At 43.1% G+C, this 15,863-nt stretch overlaps 1 protein-coding gene across 1 annotated transcript; it reads right to left on the bottom strand.

The window, feature by feature from the left end:
• Positions 1–13,230: 13,230 nt before the first annotated feature.
• On the bottom strand, positions 13,231–14,363 carry LOC117584257. The gene is made up of 3 exons (XM_034273062.1): positions 14,212–14,363; positions 13,622–14,151; positions 13,231–13,567 (listed from the first exon to the last, which is right to left on the bottom strand). The coding sequence occupies exons 1-3, from the start codon at positions 14,316–14,318 to the stop codon at positions 13,452–13,454; spliced, it is 753 nt and encodes a 250-aa protein (XP_034128953.1). The 5' UTR covers positions 14,319–14,363; the 3' UTR covers positions 13,231–13,451.
• Between the last annotated feature and the right edge of the window lie 1,500 nt (positions 14,364–15,863).

Below are 15,863 nucleotides of genomic sequence, written 5' to 3'. Positions count from 1 at the left end.
TGGTTCTGGATCTGGCCGAGGTAGGGTAAACAAACGTTTCCGCTTTTGAAAAATTGCTCACATTTTTTGGCTCAATGGCCGCACCGACCCACTGGTAGTCACGAACCGACAAAAAATGGAAACCGCTTCCCGGCGTTGTTGTTTGTTATTACACCCACAACTGACGTACAACAGATAAGTAAAACTGACCAACAAAAATTGCAGCGCCGCCCCCTCAGACATTTTGTTGAACTATAAATAACAGTTACAAGCTTGTTGTTGCCCTTTTTTATGGTCATGTTTTGGACACAAGATCAACAAAGTTGAAGTGAAAAGGTTTACATATGCATAGTAACGAAAGAACTGGAGTTCCAAAACCAAAATATGCACTTTTAAATCGAGGCGCAGAAAATTCAAAAGGAAACAATGTCTGCCCAGGAGTTAGAGTGTAGGGAACTGAGATATGTTTGAAATGTGTGCCACAAGTTACTCATTATTTGTAATACAATTTTATGCTGAAAGTAATGCAATAAAAAATCTCATGTTGACATTCATGCAATTAAGAAACATTTGCGGCCATTAAAATGCCATTTAGTGGGCTTCATCCCATTATGTTGCCATTAAAGTCATTACAATTTTGACTTTGGTACCTGCCAGCACTCTGTGTGTAAATCTCATTATGTGGAACGAGGACACGTTAGTGGGGCCAGTGTGACCTTCAACATATCTCAGTCTGAAATAACCAACGATGCTCTTGTCGCACTGAAAAGCTGAGCTATGCGTTAATCAAACGTCAATTAAGCTGCGGATGGGCCTACCGAGGATCCGGACACCCCACAAGCCAGAGCCCCAATACCGCTAAATCTTGACGCTTGTTGACTGCCATTGCAGCTGGCATGCACAGATAGACACAGAGACAGCAAGAGAGAGAGGGAAGTACATGTGTGAATGTAGTGCCAATCACACTCATACAGGGAGACAGGCAGCCTCTGCTGCAGTTTCTTCCTTCGCTGCCCTTATCCTTTATGCAATTTGTCTTCAAATTTGTCCCTTTTTGCTCACTTTGTTCGGTTTTGCTCTCTGTTCTGGGGCTTGCAACTTTGAGTGCTTGGCGGTGATGAGATATGCCCGACTTTACTTACGTTGCCTGCATTTTATGTGTTCACTTTTTACTTCATTTTGATAGTCTTTAAATAACCCCGAAACAGGCAACTACATGCACAGTGGGCAGCTCCTGTAGTAATTTCAAGATTATAACTCACACTCGAAACATGCTGCTCCCACCCCTGGGGGTGCATTTGCCCATGGTTCTGTGGCTTTCCTATCGGCGCTCAGCCAGTTGCTAACGTTACACATTCATCATCCAGTTGGCTGCTCGAATCCATTGACATTGTCTATAAATGCTTGTAGCCACTCCCTTGGCACCTTGGGGTGTAAGTCCACCAAGCAGATTAGCGATTCAATCATCAAATTGCATGCAGAGTCGGACCTGACTTGATGATAGCTAAATTTATGGATAGGTTAATTGGGCTTTGAATATTTCATAAGCTGCATTCCAATAGAGCCTCAGATAAACACTGCTCTAGTTGGGTTACTATTTTCCACATGGCATCCACATGCATGCCCGTCAACTTTTATTTGCACACAAGCTGCGGCATAATAAACTGTTAAACAATTGCTCTCGACTAGCCAGGACTTTGTTTTGTCTTCTTCTAGCTGAACATCTATTAAAGTTAACAACTGAGTTAATCAATCTCGCAGTTTTGAAAGTGTATTTCATAATTCGGCAACCAAACCTGTGTTCTTTCTTGGCAGGTCTTTGTTTTTATTTCTTGGAACATTTACTTTTATTGCAGGACTGGTTCAAGGATCAGGCACTTTGATTATGACGTTGGTTGTAGTAGCAAACACAACGATAGCTGCAGGGCGAAACGAGACTCCTTTATGGCCGTTAGGATCTGCCAGTGGCTGGCACTTGCAGCAGCCAAACAGGAAATGTTAAGTGGAACTTGCACTTGAGAACTAAGGATGCACGCTCTCTCGCTCCTTGGCCTTGTCCGTTGCTATGTTATCTTATTACGGAAGTTACCCAGCCCAGAAGTGCCGCAAAGAACTTCAAGGCAGGGCAATACTCCAGCCAGTTGTCGGAGTTTTAATTCTTGGTTTTATTTGTCGTACATGCCGGCGTTAAACGTTTTATGTGGCAGCTACCACAGGCAGTGGCCAAATGTCAAGTGCCCAAGTAGAGGAAAAGTATTCCTCAGCTTATTAGGAGCCCCAGCGCAGAGACGGGTGGAAAACGTTTGCCTGTCTTTTAAACGCAACAAAAACATAAACCGCAGCGGAGAGCAAGAGCAACACAGCAGCATGAAGAAACTAAATAGTTGCTTCATATACAGGCCCAGGAAAAGAGAGCGAGAGCGGCGAGATGCTTCGACGGCAAACGGCGAGAGAGAGAACGCTGGGCCAAATAACGGTACCTCGGACCAAAGAGAGCCACGCTAGGCATGAAACCACCTCCACATCCCATTGATTATGGTAGATGGAGAGCACCAGAAATTAAGCTGAAGTTCACCAACAAACAAATCTCAACATAATACAAATCATAGAGTTTCGTCACTTTGATAATTTATTTCCTTTCGAACCTGTCGAACAATCCATATTTCGATACTTTTTCCTTTTTATACGCTGTTTTCAATGCACTTTTGTTTCTCGTTGTCACAAACTAGTCCAATCAGTTGGTAAATTCATTTCTATTTTGTTGCTTTCCGCCTAAACCCTGCGGCAAGTCAGTTTGTTTCCCATTAACACAACAATTTGGTCGCCCAAATTTGATTTGTTCTGATTTGCTTTTTGGGTAGAATTTACATTGAGTGAGAAGAGTCTGTCTGGGATGTCTGTGCTGTCTGGCTAGCCGTCTAAATCTGTAAACCAATATTAATAGATTGCGTGTGGGACCATTTTCTTTGGCGTATTTATGGTGTCTGCCATAATCCAATTTGGCTACGTCTGGCCTTGGCCTTTTTCTGCTGGCTCTTGGCTGCAGACTTTGGAATTTATAATATAATTGTTTTTTGTTATCCGAATGAGAAGATACGTAATAAGATTACCTTAAATAGAATGTAGACTTTATGTAAATAGAATCCTCTTTTTTTTTTGGGTAAACATTCACAGCCACTTTTTGTGGAGCAAGCAATTTTTAGCAGCGCCAAGAATGTGGCAGGGTTTTTAATTAAAATTTATGTTGTAATCCAGATTAAGTGTCTTCCACCCAATTTTCATAGCAGAGCCATGAATGTGTGACCTAAAAAAGTTGACAACTTTAGTGCTGGTTTCATGTTCCCTTTGCTTTTTCCTAATTTAGGTCACTTTTTTCCGATTCAGTTTTTGTGCGACTGTCATTTCCATAACCATTTTAGGTTCATAATGAAAGGTGAGTTTTCGTAGCTTTTCGTGCAACTAAATCCCTAATTGTGTGTACCTTTCCGTGAAAAGGCAGTCTTAATCGGATGTTGGTTGTTTGACGGACGATTTTGGCTCAGAGTTGTTCTCTGACTACCTTGGATTCTAACTGGGATTTGTGTTCCCTTTTGGCACGATTTTCCTTTAAAACTCTGTCTCCCTCGAGTTTTCCAAATAAAACAAATAAATACGGGGCCATGTCAGTAACTTTGTGTGTGTCTGGGCCCCTGTGTTGTGCCCTGTCGTATCCACTGGCATCGGGATGGCAAACAAATGCACTTCAGGCTAAACCAGTGTTTATGTAAGCCCCTGTTAGGCTGTGTGTTTGTTTGTACGCGGGCTAGCACTACTCTTGGTCTCATTCCTCCTCCATCTCCGAGTGACATTTGCTGTGGAAATGGTAAATACTCAAAGGCGGTTGACAATGCCAGAGCCTGTTGGAGCAGGTCGAGGTCCTCTGAGTCGCACAATGGATTTCCATGCTGCAGTACGAAAAGTTGTGTGTGCCATTCCTGCGCCGTACTATTTCTGCTCGTATTCCTTCAAGTCAAGGCTTTCTTCGAGAACCAATTGTGCGAGAACCAATACACACAATTTAAGCAACACCAAGCCGAAGGTCTACTGCAGAACTTTTAGGGGGGAGGAGAAACGATCGAACGGTGAATACTGTGAGGGGGCGAGCAGGTATCATATTTCGGTGCTCTCAATCTTTTTCTCATGCCTAGCGTGCCTCTCCTTCGTACGAGGTCCCGTTATTTCTCTCCCAAGCGTTCTCTCTCTCGTCGTCTGCCGTCGAAGCATCTCACCGCGCTCGCTCTCTTTTCCTGGGCCTGTACCTGCTGCTGCTGTGTTGCTTTTGTTCTCCGCTGTTTTGCAGCCCGCAATCTCTAGCTTTGGGTGTGGTCGTTGTAATAAGTTGACTTGCATGGCAATTGGCAAACAAATGTTGCTGTCACCTTTCGGCAAATTATTTTGTATTTGTTTTGGGGCTCATTACCATGAAAATGTTGTCACTGCTGTTGCATGCAAATATTTGCAATGATGTTTATGGGAATGTTGGCAAATATCGGAAGAAGGAATTTAATTTATAATTAATAAAGTTGGACTTGTTTTATTTATCTGATTTGTTTGTGAATTTTAATTATGGTTTTATTTAAGTTTTGTTTTACTTGTGCCAACTTAATTTAATTTGCCATCCAACTGCCAGGCTGTTGTTCTTGGACTCTCTTTTTCTCTCTCTTCTCTTGTACGAGTATACGGTATGGGACAGGAGGCATGTCAGGCAACACTTATTAAAACGTCAATTACTCATTCACATTTTGTTCGCCCGCCTCGAGTGTGCTCGGCAGCCTCCTGTCCAACTCAACGCATGCCCCAAAGGATGACAATGGGAGTGCGTGTGTAAAGAGCCGTTAACAGGTTTGCTAATTGAGTGAGCGTACACATCGCTAATTGGACAGCTCTCAGGTAGGACGATAGCTCCCTAATTGCCCCACATTCAACAGTTATCGCTATCCAAGTTGTTTGACGACTTGCCCACTGGTCATGCTTGTTCTCTAACCCAAAAAACGACGAATTTCAAAGTGAAAAACTCAACTCAAAATGCATTCGCCGTGAGAGTGTCCTTCAGCAACGTGCGGCAAATAGTAGCCATGACATCTGCACCCTTCTGCTGGCTATGCAAATATTCCACTTCATACGCCCACCGATATAGGCGAAAGGACACGCATTTGAAAACGATTTGGCAGGGTGTTTTTTGCTGAGCCCAAACATTTTCCAATCGAATTCAGCGATGTTTTTCGCACTTTCCTTTGGTTTTTTGGCGCCTTTCCATTTGGCTATCGGCTGGCTGTAGGCGCTGGCACTTGAGTGGAAGGAAAAAGCAACTTGAATGCTCTTTTTAGCTGAGCAGAAAAAAAAGGAAGTGGAATACTTTAAAGAGAAAATCATTCTTAAATCCAAAGTTTCCTACACATCACAAGCCAAAAATCTTACACACAGCTGATGGCCTCCTTGAATTGTGGAAAAATTAAAAAAAAAATACAGCAATGAAGTCGGACCAAACGTATATCAAATAAAATTAGAACAGAGAAACTCTGACAGCAGAAATGTTGACAATAAAGAAAGGAAATAGAAGTAAATAGACGGAGCCACTCACTAACTCAACCACTAACGAAACCACATTGCACCAAAATAGAAACAAAACAAAAAGAAACACAACATTGTCCTTGTGACCAACTAATTGAGAATTCTGACCAAATTGCGAATGAGGTCACATGGTGACCCTGCAACAGACACAGAATTTAGTCATATGACTGGAACAACCTGTGTGGGAGGAATTGTTTAGGACTGGTTTCATGTGAAACAGTTGTTTATGTGCTCCAAATCGTTTAGTTTTAATTCAAATTGCAAAATGTTGCCCTGTGATTTGTGCTCTCTTGCGTCATGACAATTTGTTTTGGTTTATCTGTTGATAAATTGTGCAGTGTATGATGATTGCCAAACAATTTTTTAGACATTTTTAGATTGCCTTTAATTTGTCGCATATTCATTTTGGTTTGTTGCGATTCATGTGATTTGATGTGTCCATTTACGCAGTTTGTGATTTATGGTAATCTATTAAATACAGACATTTTGCCATCAGAGAACTATGAGCTCACAAATCTGTTACGAAGAAAGTAACTAAAATGTATTTTAATTTCACGCAAGGCAGCAAATTTTCAGAATTTCCTTGTATGTGCTTTTGCAAAATGTTCGCATGGAACACCAAAGTGCACTTTAAGCGAGAGTCTTGAGGCAATTTCAATTTACTTACAGCCACGCGGATAATTCCACAAGCATCCAGAACCCACTGGAGTATGCGTGTAACAGAGATCCTTCAGCTTTTTGCGTATGTGGGTTAATATTAAGCTGGATGCAGAACAAAAGTTAACAATAAATTGCCATGGCGATGAAGGCAAAGAGAGAACTCAAAAGAGGGAGAGCATTATGGAAATATTCATTTTATGATGGGCCGTGGGAGCGCCTGGTTTATTGTGGATTATTTTATTATTTCGCGTGCGTCTGCGGCGTAAATAATTGGAATCTTTCGTTACCTGTTGCATTGTTTGAGTTTGGTCTGAGAAGCCTCTATTATTTCAAAGGCTCCATTGTTTCTGTTTGATTGTCCTTCGGTGGCAGGACACAAACCTGTTCTCTTGTTCATTGTTCAATTCTCTTTGAGAGACGATAAATATTTTTCATATCGCGGCACTCCGATATATTTAAGAAACACGTTTTGTGAGTGCGTGCAATTTGTATGGATTTCTGAAGTGTCAGCAGGTGGGACTGTTTTTTTTTAACATTTTTAAAATTCATTCAGGCCACGCACATTTAATTGTCAATATACTCAATAATGTCAAGGGGTATCGATTTCACTTGAATGCTTCGCCTCTCCACTTTGCCTGATTGCAGTCATCGTTTTCGTTTGCCTTTGACTCATTCACATTTTCTGCATAATTGCAAATTTAAAACCCGAATTAAGTGCACTTGCACTCGACTGAAGACGGGAGACAGCAAAGCTCTCTCTCTCTCTCTCTGTCTGTCATTATTCGTTTTCAGCCGAATGGCCCATGCCCCCAGTGCAAGCGAGAGCGACAGATCCAGAAAGCGATAAGGAAGGTGAAAGAGAGTATAGGCGAACGACAGAAGCGGGCAGCGCTGCCGCGACTGGAGCGCGAGAGAGCGATTGAGAGTACGAGAGAGAGCGAGATATATATATATACAGTTTCTTCATGGGCAAAGGCAAGAAGGAAAGGCGCGAGATAAAGAGACGAAAGAACGCTTGCATATGAATATGCAAATAACCGAATCTACTGTAATGCTGCACCATTGCCTATGAGCTAGAGATTACTCTCTACTATTAGGCAGTGAGACCAAACAGGTATAAAGGTATAAATGTTACTATTTTGCATTGCTGGTTAGCTGTTACTCAACGGAACGTAAAAATAAAAATATAATAATTACAAGAATGTTGATTCTTTACCCCTATCAGCTGAGACCTTGCCCAACAGAAGTTAGCAGTAAATGTTTGGCCCAAGGCTGGTCCACTCTGACTCAGCAGGTGCATAATATTTCTCCCACAAGTGGGCAGAAAGAAGGAATAAACCACATAAATATCTAGCTATCAACATTCCCCCTTTGCTCTGTGGCAGCACCTAACCGAGCGAGGGAAAATGAGCTGAAAAACATTCGGAAAAATACATCTTATTTTCGGGGTACTCCAGGTGTTCACCGGAAAGCTTGTTCTTTCCTTTATTCATAGCATTCCTGTGAGCCTGTTCTACCTTTAATAAATCCACTCCCAAATAAATATGAAAACGAGCTCTGTAAAATCGCTTATGCCAGCATTGAATCCCTTGCCAACCATTAAAGTATTTGCCAAATCTTTGGCACACAAATTCTATGCATTCCGAATGTCTCGCAGCGAAATGGCAAACAGACTGAGATCCTTTAATGCGGCTGAGAGTAAAGCAAAACGAATAAAACCAGAGACACTGGAGGCAGGCCGATTAAGGATTTTCTGGCATTGTCTTACGGAACCCATCTGGGGGTTCAGGGTGCACAAAATATCATCCACATCCCACATGGCATTCCCCTGCTGTGTTGGGGCGCAACTATTAGCATATTTCTGTCATTCGGCTGCCACTTAATGATGCAGAAATGTGGCCAAAATCTCGCTTGCTTCAAACCAATGATTATGCGAGCTCGTACCAGATTTTACACTCTCCTCTGCAATGCATACTGTATACTGTGTATCCCCATTTATTCTTTTTCCCGCTGATTCCATTCGCTGCGATTTTCGCTTGACGAATGAGCACGAGCACGAGTGGGAAGCATATTGATCCTGGCTTTATTCACCAATTTATTCATGTCGAAAACGTGAACTGAAACTACAAACTATTGTACAACAGCTACACATCCCAGTCTCCAATGAGCGGTTCAGGTTTGGGGTTTGGCTGCTTTCCCATTGAGTAGACAATTCCAATGCAGAGATTTTCATCCGTTTCTGGTTCAGGTTCCGTTTGTTACAATATCGCATTCACCCAAGCTACTGCGAGTGTGTGCACAAAAGTTTCCCCATTCAGAACACTCACTCATGCCGAAAAAAATCAAAATCAAAACGAATCACGTTGAGGAGCCGCATTCAAATACAGAAACTTCTGCTGCCTGTCTGTGGATTTCCAATTAAAATATAGCTCAATCACAGACACTGATTGTGATTAATCAATCATTGCAGTCGCAATGCGCTAATCAAAGTCAGATTCTTATTGGAAGCTCTTCTTCAAAGGCCTCCAGATGTCGACAGAAATTGTCTTTGAATTTGACTAAGCTAAAAAGAACAAGCTGTAAATGCGTAAACATACGCTCCAACCAGGTGGAGTCTCTGGTATCCATGCTATGCCTGGGAAGAGACACGAGAATGTGCAGCAGCCGCTACCACCTCATTGGCTATGCTGATTTTTGCAGCTTTAAGCAGGAGCCTGGCACTCATACGAGCACAGGCAGCGTTGATTAATGCAAACAGCCAGCCTGATGTGAGTGAATTAACGCTTCTGAGGGTAAAACTCTGCTATGGCAGTGGCAACAGCCAACAGCCAACAGCCACCAGGCAGAGCGGCAACGACTTTGAAACTTAAATTTTGTACTTAAATGCCAGTGACTGTGCCTGGGAGTGGTGCAACCGCATACGAGTAGCATTATGGCCAGGCATTGGGCTTGCATCTGCTGCAAATGAGCCGGAGAATGTCAAAGGGAGTCGCAAGGGACAAATCCAATGCAATGTGGCAGGAATTTTAGATTACCTACACGAGCAGGAGCAGTAAAAGTATCCATTTATTTACAGGAACTTACACTTACTCCTCATTCAATAGGGAAATGTTGTTCTGTCAAGAGAAGAGAAAGGGATTCTGCCTGTTGGAATGTTTTATTAGAAAAGTTTAGCAAGGGAAAGCTCTAATAAGGAGCTATGAAGCCATCAAAGAAATTAATATTTATGGGAATTTCTATCAATTAAGCTTCTTAGACACTGAGTGAAACCTTCAGCTGTTTCGCCACTGAACACTAACTTCAGCTGCAAGTCAAATGAAACTCGGACCATAGAAGTTTCTATTGTGCTCCGTCACTGGGTTGTCTGTTTTGACAACAATTTTCGTCACGTCAACAAAAGAATGTCTTGGCTTTCATCAAACAAAACAAAGGACTCAAAGTCAGTCATAATATTTGCAGTCAACTTGTCTGCACTGGCACTGGCAGCTGCTGCTCCTCTTGCAGCTGAATTGTTGACAGTACAAAAGAAATGACAAAAGATACGAAAAGCGGTGCCTGTGCCAGTTTCCTAGCACCCACAACACCACTCCCCTCTGAGCCAATTGGAACGTGCAATTATTTAGGCCACTTTGCGGCTGCCGCCACTCCGGCAAGGTTAACTGGCTCCACCGAAAGGGTTAAGGGCCATGGCATGGTGTGTTTTGCCTTGGCTTTGGCTAAAAGTTGCCCATTGCTGGGCCATGAAACGCCTGAATGCGCAATGAGGGAAATTCAAATACAAACGGAGTTTGAATGAATGCGTCGAGAAGTGGAACCAGGGCCTAAGTCAATGGCAGAACTGTTGACTGCGTAAATAAGTGAAGAAAGAAAAAGTGAGGAGGGTGCTGGCTGCACTTAGATGTATCCTTGGCCTATGTGGCCCTACGTGGCAATTGACATTTTTCTTCATCCAGCTAATGTGAACTTAAGTTCTCTTCCACTGCTCATGAAAGCTGATGATGCGTTTATGCACCACATCCCCATCAAATTTGATGTCAAATAGAAGAGACTTCCCATTGACGATTGCAATTGAAATACATGGCCCAAGAATCGAATGGAAATGGCGGAAATGTGGCTGCGTTTGCCCATCAAATTTTAGTTGTTGTGAAGTAGAGAGAGAGAAATAAAATCTAATGTCGAATAAGAGATGGACATAATCGGAGCTTTCGCAAGGAGATGCTCGTGGGATGAGACTGTTTCTGCACTGACAGAATATTTAATGTGCAGCAGCGAGAGGTTTTTCTCATTTTAGTAACAAAATTCTTGAATTGAATTTCTGTAAAGATTTGCTTAGTCATAAATTGTATTTTCCTGCAGAAAATCAATGGGGAAAATCTCTGAAACAAACAATAAATAACTCATGAGCAGCGTGTGCCAGCGGCACTTGAACATTCCACGCGGGGCTAATGCAGCCAAGTGGAGCATAAAGCATTTGTCTAAGCCGTGACTTTTGGGATAATCCAGCACAGATTCCCCCACACACACAACCCCTTACTGTGAGACTCTCATTCCCTGCTGTTTTACCAGTTCCCAGCTCCACAGCTCCACAGCTGTGGTGCTCCCCTCACAACGCGTGTGTTTTGGCATTCTTTTGTCTTTCATATTATGCGCTGACACAGCGGGGGACACACAATTATCCTTTGACGTACTAAGAGTGAATTTTCCACTGTCCACGGATGCTTTTTACTAGGCTCTTCAGATGGCACCATCCAGATCCAGATACAGATCGCACACCTAATTCACAGGGGATACAAGATGAAACCCCTTGGGAGGGATGTGCCATAGACGAGACAACAAAGTGCACAGCTGGCACTAACAGCAGCAATTGTTGGTCATACTTCAATTTCAGAGTGTGGTTTACGCTCCATGATAAAAAACGAGTGCAACCAGAAACCGCAACAAAGTGCGAAGTACCAATGAAAATTGCATACAAAATGGGATACAAGTGGGAGCCAAAATAAAGAAAAGAGTTATGTGGGTTTTGCTGGACGAAACACCAAAACGAGCAAGGGCGAATTCGCGCCACTGCGAATTCCAAACGAGAGAGCAAACGCAAAGAGAAAACGAAGGAGAGCGAATTGAGAGCGAGAGCGGGCTGCCGATCGGAGAGAGAGCGCCGAGGGAGCTTTCGACGTAAAAGGTTGTGTGCGAGGCCAGACGACGAACGACGCAGAAATCGAATTCTTGTACCGTTATGCCATATTTAATCACTTATTAACCGTTACCTATAAACAATAAATATAAATTAGTGATTTGTGTTTAAAATATTAAGTACATATGGAACAACATTCATCTCGGATGTGTGACAACTGGCTGCTGTTGCCACCTTCGATCCGTATATTCAGAACTTTCCCTAATATCACGGATTTGCACACACAAAAGTTGAGTGACTCTGCTGCGCGGACTCACGGAATTCATTAGCATGCAAATTTCAAAGTGCAGCAGTTGGGCGGCAGCAATCTCTCTCTTTTATTCCAGCGGGGGCTATAAAATCCTCAGAGATAAGTCTATATTTATGCACAAATGCAGATAGTGGAACAAAGTATTTCACACACCCGCACAGAGCCACATAAAGGATGAAGTTGGTGGAGAGATGAAAAGAAGATAAATATTTTGCACAGCTAATAAACTAGAACAACAATTCCTCAGAGCACTCCACGAATATTTACCTGACCCAGACCGAACATCAAAGGTGAATCGGTCGGGCGCTGAGTAATGTCTTCAATCAACTGCTGTGGAATTGCTCTAGGGGAAGTGGCAACTGGGGATGGTTCTGGGACATGACATGGACATCTCCCTCTCATATTTACACTGTGTGTCCAAATACCATCGCCTCGAAGAGGGTAAATAAATGTGGCCACAACAAAAATCCAATAAGGCCAGGGGGCAGACTCTGACACTGGTTTCAACGCCATCCATCCATCCATCCAGTGGCTGTCGAACTGTCAGCGGCTCTCGTGCCCCAATTCTGAGGTAAAAAGCAAAAATATTGACGTAACATTATGGGTCACGGATTCGCTTTAAAAATATTTCAAGCAAAATTCTCCATGGCTCAGGGAATTGTTTTCTAGTTTTTCTCCTTTCTTATTTTGTCTTTGTCGCCCCATCAGTGTTCTCCAATGAATTGCCGCAAACACTCTGGGCGTCATTCTGTTGCCATTTCAAATGCTTTCTGCTCTCGTTTCCTGACATTTTGTCTGCAGTGCTTAGACAATGGTTAAGCGTCGCCTGTTGTCTGGTTAGGATACCATTTCCCCAGCCATTTGCGGGGTCTGCCGCCAGGGGAATAGCAGCCCTTTTTAATTCATCGCTCCTTGGGAAGCTGCTAGAGACTTGTACGCATTGTTAAAGCCCCGAAGCCACCAGACGCATTCGTATATTCCCGCAGGATGCAAGAGGAGTCGCAGATGAGAGTTGGAACTGGCGCAACGATATAGAACTGAAACTGAGGTTGACTTTTGCGACATTTAAGCAAACCCAAAGCACGTCAATGACCACGTGTTGACACAATGGAAATGTCATCTGCACACCACAAAATTAGTTTAATTTAATTCCCATCTCGCTGCGGTTGTCTAGCACAAGAAATTGTAGAAATTAATGAAAATCTTGTCCTATCTTTTTTCATTTAAATTAATGCATAAAATTGTCATAAAGTCTGGCTGGACATTAGTGATTTGGCAGAATAGAGAAGTTCGAGTGACGGCCATAAATTGTTCCCAAATTAAAACAAATCTCTGCCCTAGCCGCTGTCAAAAATTGGATCTCATTTGCCTATCATGAAGTGGCACACTAAAATGCTTTTAATTATGAAAAACTAAAGACTAATAAAACAGGGAAAATTGTTCTATTTGTTGCTCCTGGCTCCACACTTCACCACAGGCACAGCAGCATTCAAGATCCCGAGGGGAAGCTTTGCTACTGGTTTTGGCTTTGGTCTGGTTTTGGCTGGACTGGTGTGGCTCTGTTGGAGCCATTATTATTTAATTTAATTCAGTTAGCGACAGCTGTTTAAAGAGCATTTCAGGGCTAATCATGTTGTGGTCTGCCCTCTTTGTATGCCAAAATATAATCACGAGCGATTCTCTGCCTTCAATTTGTATCAGTGTAAAGTGTTGTGTAAACTTTGAACACAAACTACTAAAATAAATCAACTTTCAGGCATCTTAGCGGCGTAGAAGCTTAGAAGACTCCTCCACCGAGGCATCTATGCCGTAAAATAATATGGAAATGAGGCAAGCCAGGCCCAGGAGCAGAAGCACTTTGAAGACATCGGACTGCACTGCAGTGGGTAAGAAAATTGAGTGAAATGCCACGAAAAGTGATCGATTCTTACCCATTTGCTTCACAAATTTGACTACTTTCTGGTGTGTGGCTTCTTGGTGGAGTTCCTTGAGCTTACTTTTGGTATAAGCCGCTAAACGTGCATTGGCCCAATTCTTCTTTAGTTTCTTGTGTTTATTTTGCTTCATGGTTGGGGACCAGCTGGAGTAAATCGGTAGCCGAACGAAATGCTTTCCTTTTGGAACTTTTCGAAGCTTTTCTATCTCTTCAGGCTGATCGAGCTTCTCTTCTCCTGTCTCCTCTGTATCTGACTGCTGTGCCTCATTGAAAGAGGTAATCCCAGTGTCGGCTGCTTTCTTCGTGTCCTTCACACCCTTTGGTGGCATTAGTCTGGGCGAAGTCACTGCCAGCCGCTGGGACAGTTCGTACAGACCTTCCATGGACGACATGGCTGCCCGCTCCTTCAAATCGGGAAGCACAAGGACTGCCTTCAGCTGGCGATCTTCAATGTTCTCATCACAGGGCGTGCTCACAATGCCATTGGCTGTGACCTTTCCCACGCTCGGATAGATCATGACAGGGCTGCGTTGGATGGAAGTCAGAGGTGGAATTTCTTTCGAATGCTGTAACAATTCCACTTACGAATCTGACTTAAAGTTTTTTCTTATGAAAGTGCCAATTATCGGTTCCTCATCCGAATCATATTCGGCGGAAGATGTGTCGCTGGGTTCGTCGCTTCCATGAGACATTGTGTGACTATTTCAGGATCCCATTCGAAACGAACTGAATATTGTTTATTTGAAGGCATGCTTTGATGGAGAGTTTACTTCATAGTTTCTGACCCTCTTCTGTCTGCCAGATGACAGCCAAAAGTGTCGCATAGGGGGGCAGACGGGACAGCACATGCCCCGACCTAAATATGAATGTAAAACAAATGCTGGAAATTGAATTGACTGCAATTTTATGTACCCACCACGAGCAGGGCAGCGAAATGTTTGCATAATTTGTGAACAATTGCCAAAAAAACAGAAGAGGAAAAGACGAAAATGTTTCCTTCTTCCATGCCTAATTCCGTTACCCAAATTAGGACTCCTAAATATCCTTTCCAATTACCACCACGAGCTAAGAGAAAACTTAGTTTGATAAACCATTTTCGTAGCAGTTTCCTCACATGTTCTTCTGGCTGTGAGGTTCCGCTGACCGCGAGACTTTTGCTCGTCAGAAAGTACCCAAGAATGTGTCACGTTCAGAGTTCAGAGTTCAGAGTTCACATGTGTGGATTGTGTTGTGTTTCTCCACTCTAGGGAGAGTCGTGGCACTGTGATTAGACCGCCAGCACGTAGAGGAGACTTTGCATCCAGCCAGAGGCTGCTCCTCCAATCAGATGTCAATTACAGTGCAGATTACCAGGGATTTGTGGCTCCTTTGTTGACTGCTTTGGGGGGCTTTGTGTCTCCATGGGAATATCATTCATTCTTATCATTCCTATCATCCCCTTGGGGCCACTCCAGCATAGGAGGCGACCTTCGAAATGACTCGCATTTTGGATCGAATAATTCTGAATAATGTGAAGTGTTTCTGGAAAGATAAATTAGGTTAATGAATACTTTTGGCTCTGCACAGTTTTCTTTTCGAGATGCACCTTTTAAGAGTTCTCCAACATTGTACGCAGACAGCAGCAGCACAAGCTGCCACATCCTGTTGTTGAAAAGAGAGACAGTCCCATAAATTCCACAGCATATTGCCAGCAACAGTTGGCTTTAATGGAGCTGATCCACATCCATATCCGCCAGCGTAAAGTTGCCAACTTTTCTGCGCTTTTTGAGCATGGACAAATATGTGCTCCGAAAGGTGCACCTTAGTGTACTTTGATTCTGTTGGCTGCTCACCTGGCGACTACCAGCAAATATAAATAAGCGTAAAATTCAATTTTCTGTTAGCTCTCTGCATGTTTGCCAGGCTTCTTCGTGTTCTCATTCTCGCAGTTGCCTCTCATGTCTTGGCAGCCTCCAACAGAAGGCGGCAGGCAGGTGATGGCAATTGAAGGCACTGCTCTTTTCCTTTGCTCCACTTTCATTCGATCTGACAGCCAAAAGCTGAATGAGATTTAACCAAATTGGGTCACCACAAGCACGTGTGGATGCTGGCTTCAACCTCATGGCAAAAAAGGGAAAATTGCGTGATAGTTTACGATTGGGACACAGCAAATGGGGGGGAAGAACTGGGCAGAACTGACTGCTGACTTTTGCCGCTAATCTGCATAACATAATCAGTTGGGTCCAGCAAAACAATTC

The sequence above is a fragment of the Drosophila guanche genome, unplaced genomic scaffold (assembly GCF_900245975.1).
Source record: "Drosophila guanche unplaced genomic scaffold, DGUA_6, whole genome shotgun sequence".
NCBI classification, from domain to species: Eukaryota; Metazoa; Arthropoda; class Insecta; order Diptera; family Drosophilidae; genus Drosophila; species Drosophila guanche.
This window is presented reverse-complemented; position numbering and strand designations above follow the sequence as displayed.